General features: G+C 42.4%; 2 protein-coding genes across 10 annotated transcripts in view; one reads left to right on the top strand and one right to left on the bottom strand.

The window, feature by feature from the left end:
* Positions 1–14,957, bottom strand: part of INTS7 (integrator complex subunit 7) — an 87,477-nt gene extending 72,520 nt beyond the window's left edge. For all 6 annotated transcript variants that reach the window (XM_081489737.1, XM_081489735.1, XM_081489733.1 and 3 more), the window contains exon 1: positions 14,756–14,957. Coding sequence is in view for 4 of the 6 variants with exons in the window: in XM_081489735.1 (XP_081345861.1) it covers positions 14,756–14,849 (94 nt within the window). In the remaining 2 variants the exon portion in view is untranslated. The remainder of the gene's footprint in view (positions 1–14,755) is intronic.
* Positions 14,958–15,181: 224 nt separating this feature from the next.
* The window catches only part of DTL (denticleless E3 ubiquitin protein ligase adapter), a 43,809-nt gene continuing 40,608 nt past the window's right edge, over positions 15,182–18,382 (top strand). For all 4 annotated transcript variants that reach the window (XM_081489741.1, XM_081489740.1, XM_081489739.1 and 1 more), the window contains exon 1: positions 15,182–15,355. In XM_081489741.1, coding sequence (XP_081345867.1) covers positions 15,304–15,355 — 52 coding nt within the window. In that variant the 5' untranslated portion in view covers positions 15,182–15,303. The remainder of the gene's footprint in view (positions 15,356–18,382) is intronic.

The following is an 18,382-nucleotide window of genomic DNA, read 5'->3' on the forward strand; positions in this document are numbered from 1 at the left end:
GAGTTAACTGGGTTTGTTTCCTTCTCTCTCTCTCAGTAGTTGAGTGATGCACATGAGAGCAAAGTTCTACTTGTAATAAATTAACCTTAGTTGGGATGAAAAAGGTAAAGAAAGAAGTAGTGCACGTACAGCGAGTCTCAACAGAATACGATCCACTTTCAGTTCAGTTCAGTCGCTCAGTCGTGTCCGCCTCTTTGCGACCCCATGAACAGCAGCACGCCAGGCCTCCCTGTCCATCACCAACTCCCGGAGTCTACCCAAACCCATGTCCATTGAGTCAGTGATGCCATCCAGCCATCTCATCCTCTGTCATCCCCTTCTCCTCCTGCCCCCAATCCTTCCCAGCATCAGGGTCTTTTCCAATGAGTCAACTCTTCGCATGAGGTGGCCAAAGTATTGGAGTTTCAGCTTCAACATCAGTCCTTCCAATGAACTCCGAGGACTGATCTCCTTTAGGATGGACTGGTTGGATCTCCTTGCAGTCCAAGGGACTCTCAAGAGTCTTCTCCAACACCACAGTTCAAAAGCATCAATTCTTCTGCGCTCAGCTTTCTTTATAGTCCAACTCTCACATCCACACATGACCACTGGAAAAACCATAGCCTTGACTAGATGGACCTTTGTTGACAAAGTAATGTCTCTGCTTTTTAATATGCTGTCTAGGTTGGTCATAACTTTCCTGCCAAGGAGCAAGCATCTTTTAATTTCATAGCTGCAGTCACCATCTGCAGTGATTTTGGAGCCCCCTAAAATAAAGTCAGCCACTGTTTCCCCACCTATTTTCCATGAAGTGATGGGACCAGATGCCATGATCTTAGTTTTCTGAATGTTGAGCTTTAAGCCAACTTTTTCACTCTCCTCTTTCTCTTTCATCAAGAGGCTCTTTAGTTCTTCCTCACTTTCTGCCATAAGGGTGGTGTCATCTGCATATCTGAGGTTAAGAAGTACATTAAGGCCTATGATATAACAACATTCCTGTGGTAGGAGATAGATGAACTCCTGGGCTGGACAGCTGGTGTTTGTTAAGTGGAATAAAATTGAAGCTTTCTTCTCATCCAGACACCCCAAGGACAAAGCTAGTGGCAAAAGCTGAGCTCTGCTGAAGTAGAGAGATAAGGTCCCCATTCCTGAGGTCAGGGAAGACTTCCCGGTCTATACACGCACAGGAAGGCTTCTTGGGGGCCAAAAACGGAAGGGGCCCCCCTCCACAGTAAGTGTGGACATGCACCCGCAAGCCTGTGCGGTGGGATCCATCATAACAAAAAGTTGCGCACCCATCTTGGGGAGGGTCCTAGGACCAGTCAGGCATAAAGAAAGAAACAAGATAATTGGCCAAATGCAAACGAAGGCCCAGAAGGACGGTCCTATTTAAGTGATTTAAACCACATTCTCTCTGTACTTCTCATTCAGGAGTACCCGCCCTCCTCTGCTGGTGTGTATCTTGCCTGATTTCTGGTTCACTGTGCTCCTCCTCGTTAGACAGGACACCCAAACCCTTTTGCTCAGGGTATGTAATTCTGCTTTGCTTCTGTCTTAAACTGTCTGTGTGCTGCCCCACATGTTATGCTGCATCTCTAATAAAAACTTTTACCTGTTTTCATGGTTTTTGCCTCCTGAAAACATTCTTGCTTTCAAACTGGGGAAAGAGCCAAGGCCATTTTGTTTCTAGCCTCCAGTCTCTGGTGGTCTAGTGGTCAGGATTCCTGTTTTCCATCCAGGCTACCCAGGTTCCAACCCTGGAGAGGGAGCAAAGACCTCTCTTCTGAGCTGCTCACTGCTCTCCCTCGGAGATCATTCCTACCTGGGACAGTATGGTATCCGGCTTGCTTGCTCCAGGTCAATTTTAACTCCAGTATAAGCCAAGCACCTGAAAACAGGGGCTCAGCACAATCAGATCTTACTCTTAAGAGGAGTTTAAGAGAGGTTATTCACTTTATTTCTGATGCTAGCTACAACAAATCTGAGAGAAAATGCCCTGATCAAAAGATCTAAGTATGATCATAAGAATGCTCCTGTGAAGACCCACTGTGGACGGAAGTGATTGCCTTTTATTGCATTTTACATTTTATTCTCCTGCCAAAGAAACAGAGTTCTCTTCCTTTTCAGTGCCTGGAGATAAACAGTGCTTAACTTAGTCACAACACGCAGGGAGACTAGGAAGAACTAAAAGCAAGTTGTCTGTAAACTGCTTACTCAGTCAAAATTCATTTGGCAGCAGTGAAATTTCTATTTCTCACTTAAAATGTGCAGAACATTTTGTTAGGCCAGTGGTTTATCAGCTCTGGTTCTGCATCAGGAACATTTGTGAAAATTTTCAAAAATGTCTATGCTAGGGTTCCTCCCCAAACCTAGCAAATCTCCAGGGTGGGGGCCCAGGCATCAGTGAGGCTGCTTTGAGAAGAAAGGCAAGCAGATCCTCAAGCTAGCCTTTGCCATTTATCTTATTTGATTTAAAACTATTAATGGTAGACCCCTGAATCTGGACCTCAGAATAATTTTATGACACAATGTTTTTTAAAGGTTTTGAATGCAGTGTCAAATCTTAAAAAATGAAATGAGATTTCATATAAAACCCAGGATGTGGGCTTTTTCTGAAAAATTAAAAGATCTGAAATGTCACCAAAGAAGCTGAGAGTCTTGACTAAAGAAACATTGTATCTAGTATTGCAGGTCTGTGTTGAAGGGCAGTTAGGGTTTGTATCATTTCTGATAATAGCCACAAACATACCCAGTCCTATGACTTTCTCCATCAATTTTTGGCTGCCTTTCGGCACATGTGATCAGAATAGAACCTTGGATGAAAATTTAAAGTACTGTTAAGAAGTTAACAAAATGAAGGACTAGGAAATCTAAGCTGGATAAAAATGCCAAGGGACTGAAATGTAAGAGAAGTAGAGAGATGAGTTTTCTGAGGTCTGCATGAAAAAAGAAAACGATTAAAACAGCTAACTGCTGTTAATCATGAAGATGATGACGATGCATGTTAAGTGCTCATTCTGTGTCAGACACCCTAATCAACATTTTACATGTATTAAGCTCTCACTATACTAACACTATACTAACGGCTAGGCCGGGCCGGGAGCTGGGGTCGGCGGCCGACAGGGGCTAGGCCGGGCCGGGGGCCAGGGGCCAGGGGCGGCGGCCGACAGGGCCTAGGCCAGGCCGGGGGCGGTGACCGGCAGAGCCTAGGCCGGGCTGGGGGCCGGGGGCGGCGGCCGACAGGGCCTAGGCCGGGCCAGGGGCCGGGGGTGGCGGCAGACAGGGAAAACTAGCTAATCTGATGACACGGACCACAGCCTTGTCTATCTCAATGAAACTAAGCCATGCCGTGTGGGGCCACCCAAGATGGATGGGTCATGGTGGAGAGGTCTGACAGATTGTGGTCCACTGGAGAAGGGCATGGCAAACCACTTCAGTATTCTTGCCTTGAGAACCCCATGAACAGTATGAAAAGGCAAAAATATAGGACACTGAAAGATGAACTCCCCAGGTCAGTAGGTGCCCAATATACTAATGGAGATCAGTGGAGAAATAACTCCAGAAAGAATGATGGGATGGAGCCAAAGCAAAAACGATACCCAACTGTGGATGTGACTGGTGACAGACGCAAAGTCCGATGCTGTAAAGAGCAATATTGCATAGGAACCTGGAATGTTAGGTCCATGAATCAAGGCAAACTGGAAGTGGTCAAACAGGAGATGGCAAGAGTGAACGTCGACATTCTAGGAATCAGCGAACTAAGATGGACTGGAATGGGTGAATTTAACTCAGGTGACCATTATATCTACTACTGTGGGCAAGAATCCCTTAGAAGAAATGGAGTAGCCATCATGGTCAACAAAAGAGTCCAAAATGCAGTACTTGGATGCAATCTCAAAAACGACAGAATGATCTCTGTTCGTTTCCAAGGCAAACCATTCAATATCACGGTAATCCAAGTCTATGCCCCGACCAGTATTGCCAAAGAAGCTGAAGTTGAACGGTTCTATGAAGACCTACAAGACCTTCTAGAACTAACACCCAAAAAAGATGTCCTTTTCATTATAGGGGACTGGAATGCAAAAGTAGGAAGTCAAGAAACACCTGGCGTAACAGGCAAGTTTGGCCTTGGAGTACAGAATGAAGCAGGGCAAAGGCTAATAGAGTTTTGCCACGAGAATGCACTGGTAATAGCAAACACCCTATTCCAACAACACAAGAGAAGACTCTACATGTGGACATCACCAGATGGTCAACACTGAAATCAGATTGATTATATTCTTTGCAGCCAAAGATGGAGAAGCTCTATACAGTCAGCAAAAACAAGACCGGGAGCAGACTGTGGCTCGGATCATGAACTGCTTATTGCCAAATTCAGACTTAAATTGAAGAAAGTAGGGAAAATCACTAGACCATTCATGTATGACCTAGATCAAATCCCTTATGAGTATACCGTGGAAGTGACAAATAGATTTAAGGGTCTAGACCTGACAGACAGAGTGCCTGATGAACTATGGACAGAGGTTCGTGACATTGTACAGGAGACAGGGATCAGGAAAATCCCTATGGAAAAGAAATGCAAAAAAGCAAAATGGCTGTCTGAGGAGGCCTTACAGATAGCTTGGAAGAGAAGAGAAGCGAAAAGCAAAGGAGAAAAGGAAAGATATTCCCATCTGAATGCAGAGTTCCAAAGAATAGCAAGGAGAGATAAGAAAGCCTTCCTCAGCGATCAGTGCAAACAAATAGAGGAAAACAACAGATTGGGAAAGACTAGAGATCTCTTCAAGAAAATCAGGGATACCAAAGGAACATTTCATGCAAAGATGGGCTCAATAAAGGACAGAAATGGTAGGACCTAACAGAAGCAGAAGATATTAAGAAGAGGTGGCAAGAATACACAGAAGAACTGTACAAAAAAGATCATCATGACCCAGATAATCACAATGGTGTGATCACTCACCTAGAGCCAGACATCCTGGAATGTGAAGTCAAGTGGGCCTTAGGAAGCATCACTACGAACAAAGCTAGTGGAGGTGATGGAATTCCAGTTGAGCTATTTCAAATCCTCAAAGGTGATGCTGTGAAAGTGCTGCACTCGATATGCCAGCAAATCTGGAAAACTCAGCAGTGGCCACAGGACTGGAAAAGGTCAGTCTTCGTTCCAACCCCAAAGAAAGGCAATGCCAAAGAATGCTCAAACTACCGCACAATTGCACTCATCTCACATGCTAGTAAAGTAATGCTCAAAATTCTCCAAGCCAGGCTTCAGCAATACGTGAACTGTGAACTTCCAGATGTTCAAGCTGGTTTTAGAAAAGGCAGAGGAACCAGAGATCAAATTGCCAACATCCGCTGGATCATCGAAAAAGCAAGAGAGTTCCAGAAAAACATCTATTTCTGTTTTATTGACTATGCCAAAGCCTTTGACTGTGTGGATCACAATAAACTGTGGAAAATTCTGAAAGAGATGGGAATACCAGACCATCTGACCTGTCTCTTGAGAAACCTGTATGCAGGTCAGGAAGCAACAGTTAGAACTGGACATGGAACAACAGACTGGTTCCAAATAGGAAAAGGAGTACGTCAAGGCTGTATATTGTCACCTTGTTTATTTAACTTATATGCAGAGTACATCATGAGAAACGCTGGGCTGGAAGAAACACAAGCTGGAATCAAGATTGCCGGGAGAAATATCAATAACCTCAGATATGCGGATGACACCACCCTTATGGCAGAAAGTGAAGAAGAACTAAAGAGCCTCTTGATGAAGGTGAAAGAGGAGAGTGAAAAAGCTGGCTTAAAGCTCAACGTTCAGAAAACTAAGATCATGGCATCTGGTCCCATCACTTCATGGGAAATAGATGGGGAAACAGTGGAAACAGTGTCAGACTTTATTTTTTGGGGCTCCAAAATCACTGCAGATGGTGATTGCAGCCATGAAATTAAAAGACGCTTACTCCTTGGAAGGAAGGTTATGGCAACCTAGATAGCATATTTAAAAGCAGAGACATTATTTTGCCAACAAAAGTCCGTCTAGTCAAGGCTATGGTTTTTCCAGTGCTCATGTATGGATGTGAGAGTTGGACGGTGAAGAAAGCTGAGCGCCGAAGAATTGATGCTTTTGAACTGTGGTGTTGGAGAAGACTCTTGAGAGTCCCTTGGACTGCAAGGAGATCCAATCAATCCATCCTAAAAGAGATCAATCCTGGGTGTTCATTGGAAGGTCTGATGTTGAAGCTGAAACTCCAATACTTTGGGCACCTCATGCGAAGGGTTGACTCATTGGAAAAGACCCTAATGCTGGGTAGGATTGGGGGCGGGAGGAGAAGGGGACGACAGAGGATGAGATGGTTGGATGGCATCACCGACTCGATGGACATGGTTTTGGGTGGACTCCGTGAGTTGGTGATGGACAGAGAGGCCTGGCGTGCTGCGATTCATGGGCTTGCAAAGAGTCGGACACGACTGAGTGACTGAACTGAAATGATACTAACAGAAGTTAGATATTATTCAGTAATGCCCATTTAAAAAACGCACAGGTGAAGAATAGGTAAGCAACTTGCCTAAGAAAAACAGCTAATAATACGGTAGAGATGGAATTCAAATCCTAGCAAACTGGTCCTAATTATTATGCTAAAATGCATTTCCAGCAAGCAAGTAGAGGATAAAGGTTAAAACTAAAGAAGAGATTCCAATGGGATTTCAGAGTGGTATACTTCTGAAGGATGACAAATTCCAAGGAACTGAAGAGAAATAATATAAAACTATGGTAAACTTGGGATTTATTAATTAATCAAGTTTTTAAAACAGCATACATTTTTGGTAGCCTGTATCAGTCATAGTTCTTAGCTGCAAGCAACAGAAGCTAACTCTGATTAGGCAGGAAGTGAGTTTTTACTGAGTGTTTATTAAAGTAATAAACAGTTTCAAGGCTGAACTCTTAAGAATACTTAACCCCACCCTGCCAGACTGATTAGATGACGAAAACTATTGTTGCTGGGAAGCACCAGATGCTAGAATTAGCGCTCCTGTCACCTAGGAATACTGTAGCCATTGCTGCTGCCGGGGCAGGAAGCTGCCAGTGCACCCTTCAACTCTGCCTTCCTGCCTCTCAAACTAAATCACCAAGCCTGGAGGAAGTTTGACTGGCATAGGCTAGTTCACATCCTGCACTCTTGAAAGGGAAACTAGGAAAGTGAACTTTTGCTTCCACCTCAATGAGACAGGCTTGTGATGTGGGCCACTGCTCAAGCATAGGAGAATGTTCACAAGACACTAAGGGACCACCAATATGACTAACATCCACTAAAAAGAACACTGCCAATACAAACTACAATGCGAGTACATTTTATGGTACACACTTGCTTTAGCTAAGGTGTAAGGATGATTCAAAATGAAACTGTAACATCCTAACATCTTAAACCATAATGTCTTAAACTCTATTCCATAAAAATGAATGAAGGAAGGGAGAAATACAAACACGAGCATGCACCACACATAATACCAAGGCGATCGTGGTAACCGATGAAGCATTCAATTCAACTGAATGAAACATTAATCAATTCAACTGATGAAGCATTAATAACAAAGCATCCTTCCCCAAAATTTCATAAACTGTCTATAAATATACATGGTGAGAAGGTATGCAATATTGTACAATACGCACAAAGAATACTGATTTAGAATCAGATACAAATTAATGTTAGAACACCAACTTTCAGGGTATTCAATAACTTATTTTGTAAGTTACAAGATAACAACTCTTCAGTTCAGTTCAGTTCAGTCGCTCAGTAGTGTCCGACTCTTTGCGACCCCATGAACTGCAGCACGCCAGGCCTCCCTGTCCATCACCAACTCCTGGAGTTCACCCAAACCCATGTCCATTGAGTCGGTGATGCCATCCAACAATCTCATCCTCTGTCATCCCCTTCTCCTCCTGCCCTCAATCCTTCCTAGCATCAGGGTTTTTCCAATGAGTCCACTCTTCGCATGAGGTGGCTAAAGTATTGGAGTTTCAGCTTCAACATCAGTCCTTCCAATGAACACCCAGGACTGATTTCCTTTAGAATGGACTGGTTGGATCTCCTTGCAGTCCAAGGGACTCTCAAGAGTCTTCTCTTCTTCAAAAGCATCAATTCTTCGGCGCTCAGCTTTCTTCACAGTCCAACTTTCACATCCATACATGACTACTGGAAAAAACATGGCCTTGACCAGACGGACCTTTGTTGACAAAATGATGTCTCTGCTTTTAAATATGCTATCTAGGTTGGTCATAACTTTCCTTCCAAGGAGTAAGCGTCTTTTAATTTCATGGCTGCAGTCACCATTTGCGGTGATTTTGGAGCCCAAAAAAATAAAGTCTGACACTGTTTCCACTGTTTCTCTATCCATTTCCCATGAAGTGATGGGACCAGATGCCATGGTCTTAGTTTTCTGAATGTTGAGCTTTAAGCCAACTTTTTCACTCTTTTCTCTTACTTTCATCAAGAGGCTCTTTATTTCCTCTTCACTTTCTGCCATAAGGGTGGTGTCATCTGCATATGTGAGGTTATTGATATTTCTTTTGGCAATCTTGATTCCAGCTTGTGCTTCTTCCAGCCCAGCGTTTCTCATGATGTACTCTTCATATAAGTTAAATAAACAGGGTGACAATATACAGCCTTGACGGACTCCTTTTCCTAATTGGAACCAGTCTGTTGTTCCATGTCCAGTTCCAACTGTTGCTTCCTGACCTGCATACAGGTTTCTCAAGAGACAGGTCAGATGGTCTGGTATTCCCATCTCTTTCAGAATTTTCCACAGTCTGTTGTGATCCACACAGTCACAGGCTTTGGCATAGTCAATAAAGCATAAATAGATGTTTTTCTGGAACTCTCTTGCTTTTTTGATGATTAAGCGGATGTTGGCAATTTGATCTCTGGTTCCTCTGCCTTTTCTAAAACCAGCTTCAACACCTGGAAGTTCACGGTTCACGTATTGCTGAAGTCTGGCTTGGAGAATTTTGAGCATTACTTTACTAGCATGTGAGATGAGTGCAATTGTGCGGTAGTTTGAGCATTCTTTGGCATTGCCTTTCTTTGGGATTGGAACGAAGACTGACCTTTTCCAGTCCTGTGGCCACTGCTGAGTTTTCCAGATTTGCTGGCATATCAAGTGCAGCACTTTCACAGCATCACCTTTGAGGATTTGAAATAGCTCAACTGGAATTCCATCACCTCCACTAGCTTTGTTCGTAGTGATGCTTCCTAAGGCCCGCTTGACTTCACATTCCAGGATGTCTGGTTCTAGGTGAGTGATCACACCATCGTGATTATCTGGGTCATGAAGATCTTTTTTGTACAGTTCTGCTGTGTATTCTTGCCTCCTCTTTTTAATATCTTCTGCTTCTGTTAGGTCCATACCATTTCTGTCCTTTATCGAGTCCATGTTTGCATGAAATGTTCCCTTGGTATCTCTAACTTTCTTGAAGAGATCTCTAGTCTTTTCCATTCTGTTGTTTTCCTCTATTTCTTTGCACTGATCACTGAGGAAGGCTTTCTTATGTCTCCTTGGTATTCTTTGGAACTCAGCATTCAGATGGGAATATCTTTCCTTTTCTCCTCTGCTTTTCGCTTCTCTTCTTTTCACAGCTATTTGTAAGGCCTCCTCAGACAGACATTTTGGGTTTTTTTTGCATTTCTTTTCCATAGGATGTTCTTGATCCCTGTCTCCTGTACAATGTCACGAACCTCTGTCCATAATTCATCAGGCACTCTGTCAGATCTAACAGCTCTTAGCCACACATAAAAATGAATTTGTGGATTTCAATAAGAACCAAAGAAGGGTCTTAAATTTTTGCATCAGTTCTCACAGCCAGCCAAGGGATCACAGGCTTTAAGAAATAGCCCATTATAATGCTCGTTTTTATGTGACTTTGAGTTAACAGTCTGACCTTCACCTCAATTCTATTATACATGATCTTAGAGGTCCACAGGCTTCCCAGATGGCTCAGCGGGAAAGAATCCACCTGTAATGCAGTAGATGGTTTCCATCCCTTGGTTAGGGAGATCTCCTGGAGTAGGAAATGGCAACCCACTCCACTATTCTTGCTTGGAAAATTCCATGGACAGAGGAGGGCCACCAAGAGTCAGACACGACTGAGCACACATGTGCCAACGCCAACAGGTCCACTTCTCAACACTCAAACGAAGTTTCGTCTGGTAGTACAGATTCTTAAAGAGAAAGAATTTGACTCCGTGTGGATCACATGTCCATTTCTGAATAACTTATGGCATGGAATTAAGTCACTTGGTACAATCTTGGCTGCAGAGACCTCCCTCTTTGGAAGGGGATATGGGGATACTTGCAAGGCCTCACATTAATTTATCATGCCAACTACATCTGTGCCAATACAGACAGTGTAAAAGCAACCTGTGCTCTTCTTCAGTCTGAGAATTCAGATGTTTGACAACATAGGTGACTTGATGGCCTCTAAGGGGAAAATAAGGGAGACAAGATAGTTGTCCTGATTTATGGCACACTTCTATTTCATTATCAGTTTCTTCATTGAACATACCATCAAGTTTTCCACGCAGCATTAAGCTCACCAGCACCTCGGCTAGCAACTCCAAGCCCGGCATGTCCTCCTTTCTCACTGCCCAGGCACAGGAAAGGGAAACTGCTCTCTTCTCCATTGCTCTTTGATCTCATCCCTTCCAAGACCAACCTCACAGAAAGCAGGCAGGCTGAGTGGTGTCTTCTAAGGTAGCTTCTCCTTTCCACCCAGTATGGAGATCTTGCATAAGTTTTCCTAAATCATCGGGACACTTCCCATCAGCTGACTTAAAAATCTTTAGACTGACAATGTTTCGTGAAAAAGTTACACTAACTGAATAAACTATGTGAGGTATGTCCTTTATAATACCTGTATTATAGAAATGATGCTCTGTATTATGAAATGTCCAATATACGTAAGTTGTACTTGATTTAATAGTTAACTCTGTTTGCTTTGTCTTCACAGCTCAGGTGGCATGGTTATCGGCTTAAAACTTTAAAAGGAGGAAGGCAAAAAGACCTCTACGTAGGAGCGAAAGTGATCCTCAAAAATGTAAACCAATCCATGTCAGTCCTCTACTTAAAAACTTTCAATGTCTTCTCAATGTACTTTGCATAAAATCCAAACTTCTTGTCCTAACAAGGCCATATTTGATCTAGTCCTGTCTGACTCCTTAGGTGAGCTTCTTTTTTTTTCCATAGGTAAGAAATAGATTTATTCAAAGAGAAACATACTCCATAGATACAGCATGGGCCACTAGAGAGGGCGAGTGCTGTGGTCTTGAAATGTGGCCATGGTTAGTTTTTATGGGCTGGATAATTTTGTAGGCTAATGAGTGGGAGGATTAGTCCAACTATTCGGGGGGAGGGGAGGAGATGTCCAGGAATTGGGCCACTGCCCACATTTAGGTCTATTTTTAAAAAAACTTATTTATTTTTAATTGAAAGATAACTGCTTTACAATACTGGTTTGATTTCCTCCATACATCAACATGAATTAGCCACAGCTATACATATGTTGCCTCCTTCCTGAACCTCTCTCCCTCAGGTGAGGTCCTTAAAGCTGTTTTGTTCACTAATACAGCTCCAAGTTTAAGTGCCTAACACAACACAGGTGATTAGTAAATATTTATTAAATGAATTCATGACTTTCATATGAATGATTATTTTCCTGTGTTACTAACTACATCCTAAACAAATGGACTTCAGTCAGCTTTAAGAGCATCCATTTATTCCTAGAGATCAGAAATAAATACCTTACTGCCATGCTTGCTCAAAATGCTCAGAACAAAGTGCAACAGTCATAACCATATAACAGGTTATAAAATGGCAGTATTTCCCAAGTGGGTATCCTGACACTTGTGCTACAGATACTTCTTTATAATGGAGTTCAAGTATCACATCTGTATATCTAACTGCCTACCCAACATCTCCATCTGTATGTCTAAGAGATAGCTCAAATTCAATAGTCCCACAATAATCTGATTTTCATCCACTTGGTAAATGACAATATATACTTCCAATAGCTCTGACCGGAAAAAAACAAGAAACTTCTGAGTTTCTCCTGACTGCTTATTTTCACATCCTGAACTAATTCATTAGCCAATCTTGTTGGCTCTACTTTCAAAATACATACATAATCTCAGCACTTCACACAGCTTCACTGTTACCACTTTGGCCCAAGCCACTATTCTCTTTCCCCTGGATTATTACAATCACCTCCTCACTACAGCAGTAGCCCTGCTGGTATCTGTGGAGCATCCATGTAGTCAAGTAACCCCAGACCAACTTCCACCTGTAAAATGCTGGGCTGGTCAAAAAGTTAATTTGCGTTCTTCTGTAAGATGTTATGGAATGGAATAACATCTTACATCACCCAAGGCACTGCTGGGAGGATTAAACATGATCTAGGACTGACACCTGGTTTACAGTTAAACACCCAAAGCCATCTACACAGCCATCTGTACACTTCTTACAGGTCTAAAATATTCCTATTTCAACTTTTGGGAAGGAAAAACTGTGTTACATTTTTTTCTTACCACAACTGCAAGTTTTTAGGAATTGAACAATTCTAGATTTCTTATTTCTTCAGAGTCCCATCCCAATTCTCTTCGACACTACTGTTCTACTGTCGTTATGGGATGAGTTCACCCAGACCACAGTGGTAGAAAATCTCTTTAGAATTAGTAGAAATATTAGATATGTGGACCTGCAACTCTTATTGGGGAATAAGGAAGGAATTAACAGAATGGGGAGGAAAAGGTTAAGCAGTGTTTAAAAAACACATCTGATATGATTTGCTATTTCAGAAGGAAAAAGCCCTATAGTTTCTGAAGAGAAAGCAAAGCTCAACATCATTTTCTTGGATGATGGACTTGCACTACTGTGACTCAACCAAAGGAATATCTCATTGGAGTGCATGACATTTTCGTGTTGATCAAAAGAGGCTGAAAGTTTGTGGCTTTTTTTTAAGTCTGAAAAACTCTTATCTGGACCAACGCACTTTAAATGTCTATAGGGTAAAAAAATTTTTTTAAAAGTCCCAGAAAAGTTAACATAGTGTCCACGTCAGAGGGCTGGGAAGTGGCTTCAAGTGGACTTAAAAATCCTTCTAACCTCTAGTCAGTTCTTAATATATTACACACTGGCTACAGTTAATCAAAAACTAACTGTATGCCAAGTGACGTTTCCCCCATTCAATAAAAATAAGTACACTGAAACAAAAGATTCATTTTAATACTTGAGTTCTCTTACTAAGGAATATCTGCCCTTGCCTTCCAAATCTCTATCTAAAAAACAAAGCAAATCTCTTTTGTATTGAATAAAGACTTCTTTTGCATATCATTATAGTACTTAATATTTACAACAATCTTGCCATCTCAGTGGTATTTTACCCATTTTGCAGAGAAAAAACCAAAGTTAGGTTAAGTTAGGTGACATGTCCATGATCATAAAATTAGCAGAATTAGAATTCAACTCAAGTCTATCCAAATCTTCTACTACTACACCAAGCCTGTCCTGTCCCATCACTGCCGCAAGGAATTAGAATTCGTGGAACCCGTCTGCAGAGAATGTGTGTGAAAGTCGCTCAGTCTTGTCCGACTCTTTGCGACCCCATGGACTTTTATAGTCGATGGAATTCTCCAGGCCAGAATAGTGGAACGGGTAGCCTTTCCCTTCTCCACGGGATCTTCCCAGCCCAGGGAACGAACCTAGGTCTCCCGCACTGCAGACGGATTCTTTACCAGCTGAGCCACAAAGGAAGCCCAATTAAATAATAACTAAGGCTTTATTTTACCAGTTTTTAAGATGACTCTGAGTTTCAGAGATGTTAATATGTGAAAAAATATGTATTTTAATGGATGAAATAGGATATATGATGTCACACTTTTTGTGTTTTTAGAACTTAACTGTAGCTTCTAAGAAGAAACGCTACTTTATCGATGAGCTTCAAATATTCCCTTTAGAACTACCAAATATAGGAAATATAATCAGAAAATCATCCATCATACACAAGTTCTCAAGTAAATCCGGATTGTCTAATCTTTCCATTGATCTGATCCTGACCTTAAAGTACACTGCTTTAAAGCCTGAGCCACAAGTGAAGCCCAGGAATACTGGCGTGGGTTGCCTATCCCTCCTTCACGAGATCTTCCCGACCCAGGAATCGAACCAGGGTCTCCTGAATTGGAGGCGGATTCTTTACCAGCTGAGCCACCAGGGAAGCAGAGAATGAGCAGGGGCTATGCTTTTCGGATGTCTGGGCCCTATTTCTGACCTGCCTAATAACCGGCAGGTAAGAATTACAGAAATCAAATGAATCGCTGTAAAGTCGGTGCAAGATGCAGCAGCAGTCTTGGTGAAGACCTGGTCTCAATTGCACATACTGAAAAATAATTTCATAATTTCAATACAGCACTTTTAGAAACTGCTTGGAAAATCGCGGGGCTGTGCCCTCAAGTGGTCCAAACGAGCGTTTCGCGGGAGCTCTCTACTTCTTCAGCTGTACAAGGCCAACCTAGCAACGCTGCCGTTTTCTGCCAACCTCCCAAAGCCGCGAAACGCCCTGGGCTCACCAGAGGCAGAGGCAGAGGCAAAGGCGCCCGCCCCCGCCCCCGCCCCCGCCCCCGCCCAGGAAGCACCGCGCGTGCGCCTTCCCAGCTTCTCGCGCGGCTACCACCGCCTGGTGGCGCCACTTCCCCCCACATCCGTTTCACCCGCGCAGCCCGCTCTTTCGAAATACCTTTGTCTAACTCCATGAGGGCAGAGTTAGCATCCAGCTCCTGTTCGCCATAGCCGGCATCTGCCAGAAAAGACTTAGTTGAGTTTGACGCCATGACCCATACAGTTACTCGATTAGCCTATTCACAGAGATTGCAAAGTCGGCCCCACCACCGCCATCTTCTTCCACCACCTTCTCGCGGATTTTTCCTCCGCGCTCTGTCGAGCCGTGTTACGCATGCGCCCTGGGCTCCCCGCCGTTCGCCAGCGCCCCTGCGGCCCCCCGCGCAGGCGCTCAGGGAGCTCTGGAACGCTAGGTTCCCGCGGCTGGGCGAGAAGGAGGCGGGGCTTCGAAGGGGGAAGTGACTCGGACGCGCCCGGACGCCGCGGCGAGAGCCAATCAGAGGGCGTGACGTCAGTTTGGCGGGGAGTTTGGTGACCGGGGCTTACAGTGGCGGGAGTTGGAGGCAATAACTAGTCGTGGTCTAAGGGGCGCAGGATACGGTTTACGCTGAATCTGGAGGCATTTCCACGGCTTTTCCCTCAGTTGAGCGTTTTCCTTCGTCCCAGATGCTCTTCAATTCGGTGCTCCGCCAGCCCCAGTTTGGCGTCCTGAGAAATGGTGAGTAACGGCCCTAACCGCTGTCTCTTGCCGGCGGGATTCACCTCCCCCAGAACAACTCCTCGGACCAATGCCGATTTCAGTTCTGTTTCCCAGCCGCTGAGTTCTCCCCTAGCCAGAATGAGTTCGTGCTATTAGGAATAATGAAGAAAGCTGCACTTTCGTGACTTCGAGATACTTTTCGTCGTAATCGAGATTTTTTTTCAGTCGTTGTGTAGGCTGAGGGAGGGAGGGACGTTGAGTTAACTGACCTCCATTATGGTTTATGTCTGTTTTGCACGTTAACTGGAAAACGCGTGCATTTGAGTGTGTGTGGCTTTCTGAACGAACAGCTGTGTGAAATCGTCAAGGCTCGTACTCATTGATTAATTCATTCATTTGTAGTGGAAGCTTAGTGAGCCCTACCGTTTGCTGTATACACCAGAGAATAGGATCGGCTGTTAAAAAGAACTCAGTCAGGCAGAGAGAACAGAACATCTGCTTCTAGCATGGTCAGAATTTTTTCCTCCTGATTAATTCAAGGGCATAAAAATTCGTATTGATACAGTGAAAAATGCCCGTAAGCACATTTCCCACAAATGACCACTATTAATAGATTGAAGTATTTTATTCCAAAATGTTTTTCAATGCCAGAAGTAGGAAGTATTGTTATTTATAGAAATGGGATTAAAATGTTTTATTTCTTTACTTTTACGATAGAACTTGGAAATACTTCCATGTTAGTATATAGGCTTCCAATTTATTCTTTCCAGTTCTTGAAGTTCCTTAGGTTAAAACATTGGCAATAAGAATTTTGAGTTTAGGTTTGAGTGTCATCAACCTGAAACTTTCTGGTAAGTTTTTGATAAGGGAGTTACCACCCAAACTAAGCTTGGCTGCAAATGAAATCTCATTCATTTAAAGATGAACAAGGTCTTCTTTCCCCTTGAAACCGTGTGGAAAACAAAAAGTAAATAATGTCAAAAGTGAGCTTTTTATATTTAAGGCATAGGTCTTGGAAAAGAATATTGAGAAGACTGGGGAGTAGCTCCTCAACTTCCTTCCTCCAATCTAAAACTCTACCATCCTTATCTCTTAGACAGTCTTTTAAATTATACTCTAAAAGCCTCTCCTTTCTGTCTCTGCTGTGACCTTGCTTTACTAACTTCTATATCCTTTGTGTCATGAATGTCAGTATAGCATGGTAGTTAAGACCTCTGTCTTCCTGACTAATTTCACCTCCACTCCTTACTTGTCTGTGTGACCTGGAGCAAGCTATGTAGTCTTTCTTTTGAAACAGATTCTTCTGTTAACTCTACATTCTGTCTGTCAACTTTCTTTTTATCTCTGATTCGTAAATATTTTTCCGGGAAGGGTAAATTTTCCCCTCTACCTTGATTGAGTATGTATGGCTGGACTAATAACAAAATAAGACACGAGAGATTAGCAGGAGAAAAACAAATTTTAATTCATGTGCATGGAGATCTCATAGAAATGGTACCTAAGAAGTGGCCAAAGCAGGCAGCTTTTATACTTTTCAGATAAAAAAAAGGCAATAAATTTGTGAGGAATTGACAGGACAAAGAAACTTAAGTTTGGGATACGTAATTAGTGAGGAATCTAAACAGAGTTTGGGCTTGAGGTAGTAAATTAAAAGAAGTTACAAGGTTTGTTTACACAGGCTTCTTGGCTCTGAATTTCCTCTCTGTTGGATAAGGGTGACCTTCTACCTCCAGTTGCAAGGAGTGCACCTTTCATAGGAGAGATTTATTTCCTGCTTTTCAGGGAGACAGGAAGGTCAGGGTTTCCTTCTTGCATCAGCTGCTTCTCAAGCAACTTCAATTCAAAATAATCAATATGCTATTATGGTATGTTTTGAGACAGCCCACACAGAACCCCCAAATACTCATTCATTGTTTAGTGTTTAAGCACTGAAATTCATTCATTGTTATATATCATGCACCAAACTTTGTAGGACCATCTTTCTTCTTCCATGATTTATCCTAGGCCCCTTTTCTATTCTACCAACTCCCATGGGTGATCGTAGCTGTAACCAGGATTTCTTCAACTACTACCTGCAACCTTCTATTCTCTTTACATCTATTTCTGTGAGAGGTGTATAAGCATCTTCATCCAAGTGGTCAGTCTCAGAAACATCTCAAACTCCTGTACCAAAACCAAACTCACTTTTTCCCCTAACCTGCTATATTACCTACTTTAAGAAATGGTCTCATTATTTTAAACTGGTCTTCACAGTCAGAAACCTGAAAATCAATCAGAATTCCTCCATTTTCCTCAAGATACCCTTTCAGAGAAGTTCCCTTAAAATCTCCTGAATCCTTCCTCCTCTGTGTCTTCGCTATTTTGCCTCTTCACATATTTTGGTTCTATATTATGCTTACCATTCTGTTTCCCTAGGTTGGGCCTGTATACCTTCTTGTCTGGACTATAACAAGTCTCCTGAATGGCCTCTTAGTTTCCCTCTTTCCAGTTTATTTTCCATAATTGCTGCCAATGATCTTTCTAAAATGAAAGCTGATTCCTCTTCTGTGTATTTTTGAATTGATATCTTGAAGTTTTCTTCAAAAGTTTAAACAGATGCAAAGGATATATCATTTCTGACCATATTGTGTTTACCTTCTTAAATGAAAATGCTGCATCAGTCTTTAAAATGTGTCTAATAGACTATAAATACTATACTAATGATTTAATAATCACATCAACCATTTTTTAAAGTATGAAATGCTAGATATCCTACATAGTTCTTTTTTTCCCTTGAATATATTTCCACTTTATTTCTCCCACAGATTTATCCTAATGTAATTTGACTTTAAGCTTGAAAAGTCATTCTTTTGATCACCCTATCTTACTCTGTGTAAAAAATTGTATGTTAATATCGGTTTAGAACAGAGGCTTTTAAGGACTGCCTTTCTGTCTGTAGATGGGTATTTGTGAATTCTGCAACATAACTATTGTATTCATATTATTCTTCTAGTGGTCTTTAATGGCTTGTTTACAATGATATCTGGCCTTAAGGTAATACCCCCA

Source organism: Giraffa tippelskirchi, chromosome 5 (genome assembly GCF_054371585.1).
Source record: "Giraffa tippelskirchi isolate mGirTip1 chromosome 5, T2T-mGirTip1v1.2.pri, whole genome shotgun sequence".
Taxonomy (NCBI): domain Eukaryota; kingdom Metazoa; phylum Chordata; class Mammalia; order Artiodactyla; family Giraffidae; genus Giraffa; species Giraffa tippelskirchi.